Source organism: Sceloporus undulatus, chromosome 1 (genome assembly GCF_019175285.1).
Source record: "Sceloporus undulatus isolate JIND9_A2432 ecotype Alabama chromosome 1, SceUnd_v1.1, whole genome shotgun sequence".
In the NCBI taxonomy this organism is placed as follows: domain Eukaryota; kingdom Metazoa; phylum Chordata; class Lepidosauria; order Squamata; family Phrynosomatidae; genus Sceloporus; species Sceloporus undulatus.
Genome location: NC_056522.1, coordinates 246,952,234 through 246,964,598, shown reverse-complemented (window position 1 = coordinate 246,964,598; position 12,365 = coordinate 246,952,234). Strand labels below are relative to the sequence as shown.

At 43.2% G+C, this 12,365-nt stretch overlaps 1 protein-coding gene across 3 annotated transcripts in view; it reads left to right on the top strand.

Annotated features, from left to right (window-relative positions):
* IGFBP5 (insulin like growth factor binding protein 5) overlaps window positions 1–9,115 on the top strand; it is a 67,812-nt gene extending 58,697 nt beyond the window's left edge. For all 3 annotated transcript variants that reach the window (XM_042456339.1, XM_042456357.1, XM_042456347.1), the window contains exon 5: window positions 1,835–9,115. In XM_042456339.1, coding sequence (XP_042312273.1) covers window positions 1,835–1,966 — 132 coding nt within the window. In that variant the 3' untranslated portion in view covers window positions 1,967–9,115. The remainder of the gene's footprint in view (window positions 1–1,834) is intronic.
* The last annotated feature ends 3,250 nt before the right edge of the window (window positions 9,116–12,365 follow it).

Here is a 12,365-nt window from a genome sequence, read left to right as displayed (position 1 = left end):
CAAAATATCCTCGGGCTCATTCACATTACAAAAAAAATCGGTTTTGAAACCGATTCAATCACGTGAAGTTCCTACTCACCCCGAATCTCACACAAGCGAATCCGGGGCTTGCACACCCGTTCCGTGTTAAATGGCCCCTAGCGCGGGTCTTTTGAAATCGGCGCAAATGCCGTTTCTTTTTAAAAACCCCAGGTCCTGGGAATGAGAACTTTGGCCTCGATCACGATCGAGGCAAATTGAGGGAGGGATTTAGGTCAGAGGGTGGGCAAAGGGCAAGGCATTTCCTCCCCTCATCGGAGGGGAGGGGGAGGAGGAAAGAGCCCTGGGCAGAAGGGAGCAAGGGAAGGCATTCTTTAGGAGCCTCTTTTCCCTGCATTCCCCTGCCCAAAGCCCTCTGTCGCTGGGCATTCCTTCCCTTGCAGGAGGAAAAAATCAGGTCATGAACGGAGCTCATGTCAGGCAAACCCCCCCCCCTTTTCAAATGCAAACAATTTCTATTCCAGAATGTATATTTCATTTTTATCCATTTTTTTTGAGCGCACATGCGCATGGTTTCTATTCCAGAATGTATGTTTAATTTTTATCCATTTTTTTTAGCGCACATGCGCATGGTTTCTATTCCAGAGGCAGATGGAGCCAGGCTTGCACTTGCTTTCTGCAGAGAGAGAAGCTACAAATGTTGCAAACAATCAATGTTATATTTTTACCAATTTTTTTTGAGCGAACATGCGAATGATTTGTCTTCTTGAGCAGATACAGCAAGGGAAGCTAAGGGAAAGCTAATGTTGCTTTTAAAAGCAAAAAAAAAAAAAAAGCATGGCAATCCCATCCTTTGCCTGGAACAGGGGCAGATCTGACCCAAAAGCCCACAGGTTTATTAAAAAAGAGAGAGAGGGGGGGGCATCTCTCTCCCTGCTTCAGCCGCTGAAACCCCTGTGCCTGGCTCTTTAAAAAGGGAGGACACTTCCCCCGATGCCCTGCAAACGTCACCATGACGATAGCTTGATTGGCAGCGGCCAATCTACAGAATGCATTCGATTTCTGTCAAAATGCATTCGATTTCAATTTGTAGTGGGCACTTGCTAACGGAGCGATTCGGGGGAGGGGCATCCGGATCATCCCAGTTCCCTCCATGTCTTTTACCCCAGTATGAATGGGGCCCTCATGTCTGGCAGCTATCAAGTCCCTGAGGGGCTGTTATTGCTCCTTCTTACCACAGAGAAGGGGAAGCAGACAAGAGGGGATTCACACCATGAGGTTCTGACTGCTTTGAGCTTTGCGGGGAAGGAGAAGGTGGATGCACTCCATTTGAAAGCATGCCCTCATTTCTTCCCACAAATGAAGGTGAGACCAGATGCTTCTCTTTGATCTGGTCTCCTCCCTTCCTGCCCCACTGGTAAACAACAACAGCAGGGGCCCTCCTGACAGCTGCCAAGGTGGTGGTGAGGATGTGGAACTTCACATGAAGAACTACGAGGACATGTAAAGTCAAAGGGCCTTTTCACACTGCACAGTTATAGCACTATGATTCTGCTTTAGCAGCCATTGCAACATCCTGTGGAATCCTAGGATTTGCAGTAGATGGAGGAGCACCAAATTACCAATCCCAGAATTCTAGAAGATGCAGCCATGGCAGTTGAAGTGGAATTATAGCACTATACTTCTGTACTATGAAGCAGCCTCAAGAAATATGCTTTGCAAAATAGGAGGAAAGCTTATCTGTGGACAGGGATGGGGATAGGTAACCTTTTCAAGCTCTGGAAAATGACATCATCATCCTGGGGAAGATGCAGTTCTCCCCCTCAACTTTTCTTCTTTGTCATCTTCTCTCCAGTGCAAGCCCTCTCGGGGCCGAAAACGTGGACTGTGTTGGTGTGTGGACAAATATGGACTGAAGCTTCCAGGAACGGATTATGTAGCTGGAGACCTCCAATGTCACAACTTCGACAGTGGCAACACTGAGTGAATGTCCCTCTTACCTCTCTCTCCCTGCCAGAGCCCTTCCCCACCCATCTCACCCACCCACACCTCACGACGCCCCCCAAGAGACCGATTCCTTTCATCTCATTTAAAAAACTGAGGACCTCGGAATCTACAGCATGTCATCCACTTCTCTCAATGGCAATGACAGAGACTCAAGGAGAAAAGGAAACATGTTAAGCCAAAAATTAAAATGCAACAAATCAAAGGGGAAGACGATGATGAAGAAGGTGATGATGATGACAATATGCCAGCCACCTCCCTTGGGACATGGCCCTGCACAAATCTCATAGGCCAACTGGCTTGCACATAAGTCCACACAGCTACCAAGACAATATCAGCACAGGAAGCTCTCAGAAGCACTTGAATTGTGTGGATTATTTTTGTAAACTTTTCTTCTTTCTTTAATATATAGGGGATTTCAGACTTTTCAAATCAGAAAAGTACTTAGTGTGACCAGGAGAATTCTAGGATAAGCAGGCCTTGCATACATACACATATAGGTACACATATATATACACCTACATGTGAATGTATATGCATTTTTGTATCCTGGCAACTTTTTGAGAGTACATTTTCATTTCTGCTTCCGAGAAAAACAAATGAAAACACCAGGACATACAGCAGGAGACAGAGAAACCAAATAATTAAGAATCAAATGCTTTCAGTTCCCATTGGGGGGGTTTTCCTTGGGTACTAAGAAGTTTGACCTGATTGTTTCAGGTGTCATTGTGCATCCTTTTCCCAGTGTAAACAAATGTGTGCACATGTTTGTTCTTCAGTAAGCATGCCTCCTTCCTGACACACAAGAGCCCCTTTAACTTTAACCATGAGTGAAGGCCCACAAACCTATTTAGGGTTCCTTGTGTAGGTTCAAGGTATTCAAGGGATTGTGTATCTGCATGTAATACTGTAGCAAATACCTTGCAGGTACTTTAAGCACAATGTTTTTATTGCTTACAGTCAGCTTTACATCAACAGTCCTGTGAATTTCCATGGCCTTAATAGCCTAGAAAACATTATTACCCTCTCTGTCTTTTTGCTGTAAGGATGAGGTTGCACAAGGACAATTGGGAGAGGTCAGTTTGGGATTCCTAACAATCACACTATACTAAACGTGCAAACCCAGTTCACAGTTAGAGAAATAGTTTCCCTTCTTCTGATATCTGTAATTTTATCTGAAAGCCTCTGTAGACAGAGGCCTCTGGTCGTTCAAAGTGTATTTGAGTAGCTTCGCCTTTTTCCTTGACAGAGGCTCTGGGTCTCTAACACCTGTTTGCCAGGCAGAAATGCAGTCGGTGTGGTTTTATCCCCATCACTGCATCTTTCTATTGGGGAAAGCTGTATCTGTGGAATTTCTGACTGTTGTGTCACTGGGAGACACATGAGGCCTGTCAGGACAGAAAAGGTATTAACTCTAGCTGTGAGAACAAACAGATGGCACATATAAACTGCCTGCAGAAACCATTGATTTGTCAACTTTCACATTCAGGCTTGGGCAGACCACTAAAGGCTAAGCCATTTTTTTAAAAAAAATAATTCTTGTTGCTATTGTTGTTGTTCTTTTTGCTGTTGTTTTTTAAACTCCTTGGTATGTTTCTATGGACACTGCCATGACAAGGGTCCTTCCTTTACCCATAAGAGCAAGTGTGAATGCAAGAAAAGGATCAGCACCAATAGAAAGGACTGACTGAAAGAATCACTGAACTGAGTAGCCATTGAGAAGCATCAGGCCACTGCAACCTAACCAGAAATGGCACCCTTTGGTAAGCCTTTCTTCCCAGAGGAGGACTCCAAAGGACTTGAGGTTACACTGGTGTGGCTGGCTGCAAGCACTTCTGGACAACATGCTAAATGGAGAGAGAAGCATGGAGAGAGAGGGAGAAAGACAAAGTGACTGAAAGAGATACCGTTTCATGTGGGCAGGTGGAGAAAGACTGCACTGCTTGGTGAGCATCAAAACAAAAGAGTGCCATTGACAGGAGAAGCAAAAGGACACCCACAATGACTCACAATACACACTACTAATACAGATTAAAAGGAAATGAGGAATCTTTCTGGCAGAATGACAACTGTATGAAAGGGACTGTGGCAAGTTTTGTTCCTAACCTGCCCCTGCCAACTCCCCTTCATTACCAGTCACCTTCAGGTGAGCTCCAGGACAATATTGAAAAGCCAGTCATTATCTGGTCTTCCCAAGGATGTGAGAAATGGCAAGAAAATTGTGATCAGGCACTCCCGCCTTTGGAGGTCTTGTCTTATGGAGGTGAGGGAAGATGACTTCTCTGCCTTTGGGTGTGCAGAAGCTTCTCACTTTGTGCAGAGACTGGGAATGATGGGTATAGGAATACAATGTTTCTTCCCATGGTTATAATACTTTCAAAAGTTTGACCATTTGGGTAGAAGTCCTGCCATGGACTTCAACAACATGAACCAAATCAACTCCGTCCTTCAATCCAGCTTTTGACATTTGATCAAGAGGTACATTTGTCAGCATTCAGACTTCCAGAGATATGTTAATCACCTCTGGATATCCCATCCACCCCCTCCCTGTGGCTTTGGCAGCATTGGTAAAACTTTATGCCCTTTCTCCTCAAGAGGTGGGGCAAAAACCAACCATGCACTCTGGTAGTAAAAAAACAAAAAGCTGAACTGTGCTTTGACTGGGACATTTGCTTCCAAGAACAATTGGGCCCAGATTTTCCCCCTCCCCTACAACCCTATTTTAGGGTGCTAAAAGGTGAAAATGCCTCCCTTTTTTACTACCTACCTTAAGGTAGGTTGCTGGTTGGGAGTGTTTGTCTGTCTTCTTAATTCCTGAGGGGCTCCACTGACCGTGCCATCAGTTGGAAATATTAGGACCACCACCCTAAGTACCTCTCCTCCCAGTTCCTTGACAAGAAGGATGTTACAGAGCTACTGGATTTGTGCCAGTCAAGGAAGCTCTTTAGCGACCCTACCCAATGAATCTCTCCAGACGTTGTGTGAATGGACTAAGTCACAAGCATGTAAATGGGAGAAAGGGTGGAAATTTGTGGCAATGGGGTAAGGAAGGGAGACCACACTTCACTGCTTTGATGTTAGCAAACTGAGGTGTGTTTCTGCCAGAAGTGGACATAATCCTAGTGTTCCTGCAGGAGATCCATGTGCAACATTTTGGTTATTATTTGTAGCCTTCTGCTAACTGAGTGGAAAGAAATCCACCAAGGATCCTTTCTCTATCTATGGTTTTGAGCATAGGATCATTTACAAATTGGGATAAGCTAATTGTGTCCTTCTGGATGGTGCTAGACTACAAATCCTATTATCCTTCACTACTGGCTATGCTGGCTGATATTGGTGGGAGCTGCAATTCAACAACATCTGGAGGATTACAAGTTGTCCATCCCCCTATGATCATAGGGAATCATAGAGAAAGGTGCCACTGGTATCTTGGGTAGATATGCCACAGTTAATGGTCAGTAGTCCAAGTGAGGGAGACATAAAGTGGCATCAAAGTAGTGCATCTTGAGGAATCACCCAAAGGAAATACCACAACTGTCAGTTCCTAAGAACCAAACCAGCAAGTGTATGTAAAGCTTGAATCAGGTCTTGACATTTCTAAAAGGCTCCTCCCAATCCACCCTCTGCTGCCAATCCTTCCACCATAGATGTGTCTGACCTTTGACAGAGGAACAAAATGATGTCTCAAGACCTACAGAAAGTTTATGCTAAAACAAAGCCTACTACTAGCTCCTGGGCTCTTTGAAGATGGGGCTTCAATGTGGACCCATTATGAACAAAGGTGAAACTTGGGGAAATGGGTCAGACCCATTTTGCTCACTGCAAGGCAGGCACCATGCACTTTCTTGACATGTAAATCATACAGTGGCTTTGGGCTGAGGAGAGGCAGCAGAAGCAAACAAACATCTTATTGTCAAAAAAAAAGTAGACAAAGGCAGAAGAGAAGTGGAGAGAGTTGCACATATAATCTAAGTTATGTTGTGTATAAGGAGACAGGAATTGTGCTAGTCACATTTTTTTATATAAATATATATAAAAAGAACTGGGGCAAATTTACACTGCAAATGATTGCAAGTTTTATACCAGTTTGATTCCCATGGTTTTACCCAAAAATTATGGGAACTGCAGTTTGCTGAGGGTCTGAGAAGTCTGCTATGGTTCCTGAGAACTCTCAACTCCCTGGGCAGACCTTCAGTTCCTAAGGTTCCCTGGAGGGACCCAATGGCTCTCATTTCAGTGTACATCTGTGGTGCAAATATGCCTTTAGTTGCATAAGATTAAAGAATGTCACTAAAATCCCTCTCAACCCTTCCCCCCAACTCCTGGACTGGTTTCAGAAAAATTGTTTTCTTTCTTTCTTGATATGTATTTTGTTTTATTTCTTGAAACTTGAAAACCCTTCCCTGCAGAATAAGAAAAGAGACCTTACCCAGTAAACAGGAGACACAATACAGCCTCAACTTCTTTCTCTCTTCCTCCCTCCCCTCCCGCCAATAGACTCCACAAATAATTTGGAAAAGTGGCTTATATTCAATGACAATATTACTGCTTAGCTCTTTCACTGCCAACTCACATATAGGGGTTGGGGGGGTTGTGAGCAGTGGGGATTAATGCATTCAAAACATTACTGTGAATGTGTTCTCATTGCCTAGTCACCAGCACCTGGAAAAGCAACATTTTTTACTATTACTTCCCAATCCCCTCTAGGAGATGTAATCCAAACAAAGTAATCTCTGCTAGGTGCAATTTTTTTCTGGCTGCATCAAAAGCTGAATTAGGTTCAAGTGCATTGGCTAGAGCTCATTTTCTGTAAGCAACATAGTGGTCAGTATTGCTTAAGCATGATGGGAACAGCATGGACAATCTAAAACTGGTGTAAGCATCAGCCCTTAGAAGGCAAACACGTAGGTTTCTTTCAACAGCAGTTAAAAATATCATCTGTAAGGCAAAGAAACTGTTGCTCTTACCTTAACTATGCAAAGTTACTAGCAGTCTATGGAAGATTAAAAGAACTACAGACCCTTTTCCAGGTAGATCCTGCTGTAGAGTTGCCCCAGAAAGACTATAATAAACTTTTAATGCTTGTGCACTCTTGGTTTGACTCAAACAAAGGAGTCCACTGGGACCTTGTAATGTGGAGTAAAAATATTTGTTTTGTATACACTTAAGAGGGCTCAAGATAGCCACCCGCATAACATTTACATAATTTGATCATTGCCTAAAAGAGTCTAGCAAACCTGTAGGGCAGTTGAGCAGGCAAAAAACCTGTGAGCCTCAAGGCAGATGCTGCAGCTAGAAATATTGCTAATATGTATTAGCAGCAGACCCCATATCTTATCCTATAGATTTTGAAGCACTTGTGCAAGAGATTATAGGGAAGAAATCCTGCCAAAAGTGAAGCTATTAAAAACGGGGATTTCTAAGCCTTATTGAAGAGCACCTAATTTGTCTAAAGTCCTTTATCACACCTACCAAGCCATCCCCTCTAAGTTCATTAGCCTTTTGGATACATTGGATACAGCACACCCTCTAGCCGTTCATTCTTTCACTGACCATTAAGCCACTGGTTCACACAACCCAACAGCTTTTAAAAAAGGAAGTTATAACTGAGTACAGTTATAAGCTGTGTTATAAGCCAAAGCCATATAAGCTTTAAATGCAGTATTCTTGTTATGGAATAAATGAATTTCCCTCCTTCCCTCCTTCAAACTGGCCACTCTGTTTTTAAATCCATATAACTACACTTCCCCAAAGAAACCCACTACCTAAATAATAGGGGAAAGAGAATATTATTGAGGAGTGGCTCTATGGTCAGGTAAAGTGAGGAGCGCCTCCCTCTCACAACTGCTTTTGGAGTGTTTTCAAAGGCAGCAGACTATTAGCTTTCCTGTATTTTTTATTGGGGGTGTATGTTTTGCCAGGGAAATTTTGGGAGGGGGTTCCTTCAGGTGCCAAAAATAACTTGATCAGCCTTGGGTGCTATACACCTTGGATCTGGTGGGAATTGGTGGAACTGAGATAATGCCATTTGCCCTGCTTAGGACATATTCTCCCTTGTTGACAAAGGAGAACATGCTCCTTTGATTTTCTTTAGATAAAGAACTTTCCTCCTATCAAGCATCAGCAAATCAGAATAAGGAGAAAAAGTTTTTTTAAAAAAAAAGACAGCAGTGGAGAAGCTCCTTTCAGAGACAATGCACACAGTGGAAGGGCAGAAAAGGTGTTGGAGGTAGTTTTCACATAGAAAACAACATTCAGGGGTGCAGGCTCCAGCTGCCAGAGCAGCTAGTCCTTTCAATAGTTGTGGGTAAGAATCTAGATCTCGAGAGGGTACCACTGCAGCTGAGATAGTAGAAGGCAAGACAGCCACCTGGGGAGCCAAGAACATCCAAGATGAGGTCGTCCTTGTCAGTGCTGCAGCGGACAATTTTATTTTGAAACCACTAATACAAGAGCATATTGCACTATTTCTCCATCTCTCTCTTCCCCTTGCTTTCTTTCTCTCCCTTACCCCTTCCCCAAGCTCCCTTTCTTAACAGAGCAACTCTGACTTAAACGGTTGACAGGTCACCACAGTCCCACAGGGCCACTTTCCTGGTATAAGCCTCTCTCTCAGCTAATGCTCTGTGGAAGGGAAGATTCAAGTGTCACTCCACGTCCAATTTCGCCCACGCTAAGCCCTTCCCACAACACCACTGGGACAGCTCTTCTACGATGCAGGTCTATCGCCCACATTAGCACAGTTAACCACCCAAAAGATTCCGAGTTTCCTGCCTGGTTTTAATCATTATGCAAAATTATTCACTCACTACACATTTTACAGTAGCTTTTAATAGCTTTACATACATACATACAGTAGCTCTGTGGATATTTTGTTTTTGTTTTTCTTTTGCGGTAAACAAGAATAGTCATACTCTTACGGTGGGGGAAAATGCAGTTTGTGAAAAGCTGACAATGGATGAGGAGTGTAATGCTCTCTTTAGCATTTTGTACTTAAAAAAAGAATCTCACATTTTATTAAAAAGTGAAGATTGCTGTATGCTATTTATTCAACTTATAATTTATGTTACTCTTTGATCTTTGTCTTTTCTTATGACAAAGCATTTATTTAATAAAGTTATGCATTCAGTTAGTCTGTGTGCATGGCCTGGAGAATGCCTGTGTATTGTGTGCCTGTTGGATGAATGGCTTTCTAATCCTGATCCCTCCATTCAAGGAGAACAGCTGAGGATCTTTCCAACATTATCTGGAACTAACAAAAGGACCTGATGTCATAGAAGCTAGGATAGCCTTTTGTTTGATAAAGAGAGTCCATGAAGCAAAGTTGTACGGTTGCCAAAGGTGAAGTCATTGTACCCATCACATGCCAGTGAAGCCAGGACCACTAAAACCCCTGGCCACTGTTACCCTAAAAGGTGGGGGGAACATTGGGGGCCTGCCACCAGCAGTGTCAGCATCTCCTTAAATTTTAGGAAAGTTATAGCTCAAAAGGAGGCCTGAAAGATCAGGGTAAATTTGGAGATCTTTTCACCTGTATATACCAGTACTAACTACAGAGAGACTCCAGTTTCAGTAAACAGAAGGGTTTTATTTACAAATATGCAAAGGTGCACACAAACATACAAAACAAATGCAACCTTAGGAACCATAGATGGCTATCAGAAAGAAAACTGTGGACAGTTGGGTAGAGAGGAACCCAAAATTAGGATGATAATTACCAATCCTGAAGATAGGTCCACAAGAAATAGAGAGTGGCTCAGACGGCACCTGAGGGCAACACAGAGAAAGTGAGCAAGACCCTCAGTGCACACAGAATCTGTGAATCACACCCCTATCAATGAACACAGTGGCTATGGCTTGGGCAGGTATTTATATCATGTTTCATATCCTTGAGGGGTGCTTGCTGCTACCAAATGGAGTAACAAAAGTTTGATAGTTTTCCCATGGACAAAGGAGATCCGGAACAGATCTGGAGTGGTACAATATTGATTGGATATGAGCCATCCCCTGGATAGTCAGACAGGAAGGGTGAATAGGAACACAGCCTGAGTTGAGGTGGAAGGTGGGATCTTTGACTGTTTTGCAATGGGACTCACTTAGTCTCCATTGTGAAAGGAAATGTGAAGAGCCTTGGGGGAGATGGAGTTGTTCACCAAACCCATTCAATGTTAATTTTAATACTTATCTAGGTCTCCTACATGTCCTTAGATCAGTATGACTTTTTACCTGTGTAAGTTCCTAGTCTCCACATGTGATTGTGACTTCTCAAAACATGCTTGAAAGTAAATATTAATTATGAAACCCCATATCCAGCATGAGGGGTGTAGGGGATGCTAACATCACACCCATGGGGCAGGGGCCTGTTCATAAAGGCTGGCTTCCCCTTAGAGTAGATGAGACAGCTGGTCTTCGGTCTTCTCCCCCTTTCCGCTTACTGGTCTCCATCTCTCCCTCTGATGGCTACAAAGCTTCTGGCCAGCCCTTTGATTGCCGGGTCATGCTGCGGCCTCAATCCAGCGTTTTCCTGGCTCAAAAAGAAGCAGCAGAAAGCCACTCCTTTGTGTGCACTCCTTTTTGAGCAGGGAAAAAGCCAGCTTTGCTGTCAGCATGGCTTTTAAACATTTTTGCAGTGTGGTGTAAATGCCACACTGCAGAAACACTGTGAAGCCACCACACGTGCAGTCAGCTGTCTGAACGCCACGCCCCTATGCCACCAGGAAGCTGACTCTTACTGCTGGTCTGCTTTGCCTCATAGTTAAATTAACATTCATACATTTGAAAAACCAAATAATTCTTAAGTGAGCACACCATGTTCTTCTCAGTATGTATGATTTTAGGTACAAGGCTCTGAAAGATGGACAGAAATATGTTCTATGATAATGATTATTCCTATATTGTTGATAGAACTAGAAAGTGCCCATCACTGGAATTTGTGTGAGCAGAAGGCTTGTAAATGTCAAGGACCCTGGAAGGTATAGTGAATCTTACTGCGCACACAACAGTTATTCTTGTCGGCAGTACCTCGGTTCCCTCATACAATACCCCTACCTGCTACATTTCATTTTTCTACAGAGAAGACAATGCCATCCATTCATACACAAGAAAGTGTACATGATACAGTTGGAGATACAATGAGGTATGAGCTAAGCCTACTCCTTAGTGACCTTACATAGTGAAAATCCAATCTGAAACATATGCCTTATAGCATGTACCATAATACTGCCTGCTCTGAATAGTATCCTTCTCATGAATTGCTACTTTATTCTTTCAATTTACTTTTTAGAGTAAATCTTCCCCAATACCAGCCCCCAGCCATCATTCTAGGAGTTATTTACAAAGAAAGTAACTTTTATAAGCTCTTCACTAGAGATGTCAGGGACTAAACCTAACTATTTGGGAGCCTCTTTGGGTACCTTTCTGGAAGAAAGGCAGCGTAGAAATGACATTTTAAAAATCAATAAATAAAGCTAGGACAACCTTCTGCATACAACCTATATCCTCTGCTGCAGAGCAATTATTTCTCCTCATTAGTTCAGCTCCATTGCACATTCTTTTTTTTCATGGTCATGCTAGAATGTAACAGAAAGTTAGGCTTTTGTATCTTAATTGCCCCTGGTTCTCAACCTCCTAAACCTTTTCCTTTAACTGGTGTCAAACCAATGGTCCAGGAACATTCAGAATCCATTGATATGCCTAGTTTTGAAATGTGTATTCCAATGCTTTCAAATTTGAATTTGAAATTAAAAATAAGCTCAGGATAAGTAGGGAGGTTTACTGGTGTGATAGCTCCTGATACCAGATTGGAAAGAGAACAGTTGTTCTGTGTAATAACCTAGGCCCAGGGAGTGTGTCACAGATTCAGGTCTAGAAAAGACATTTTGCTGCCTGAGAAAGAGAGCACAATGAACCCCATCGCTCCACACTGTTCCATGTACAGAAGTCTCCTGGACTGGCTTCTGAACCTTCCTTCAATAGTGGCAAAGGGAGAGCATCCTCCACCACACCTGAGATGAACAGGACACATGAAGGGCTGTAAGACAAACCCATAGCAGTGTCCTCCGAGAAGAAGGAATGGTGAAGGGGAGCTAAAAGGAAACAGGGAGCTATTGCTGCCAACTTCAACTTCTGCCACCTGAGATAGTTTTCTCTTGCTGTTGAGTGGTAGGGCTAATCCAACACACACTTAAGTCACTACTAGACAAGAAGAGAGGCCTGTGGTCCTGTGTTCTCATCTGACGCTTTGGCTGATACCTGCTTGGAGTCATAACAAGCTCCACTCCAAGAACTTCCCAGACATTTTATCAATTGATATATGGCTATCAATGATTGTGAAAGTATTTATCAGCTGCCTCATGGGCTATAGATAGTTTCAAAACAGAGGG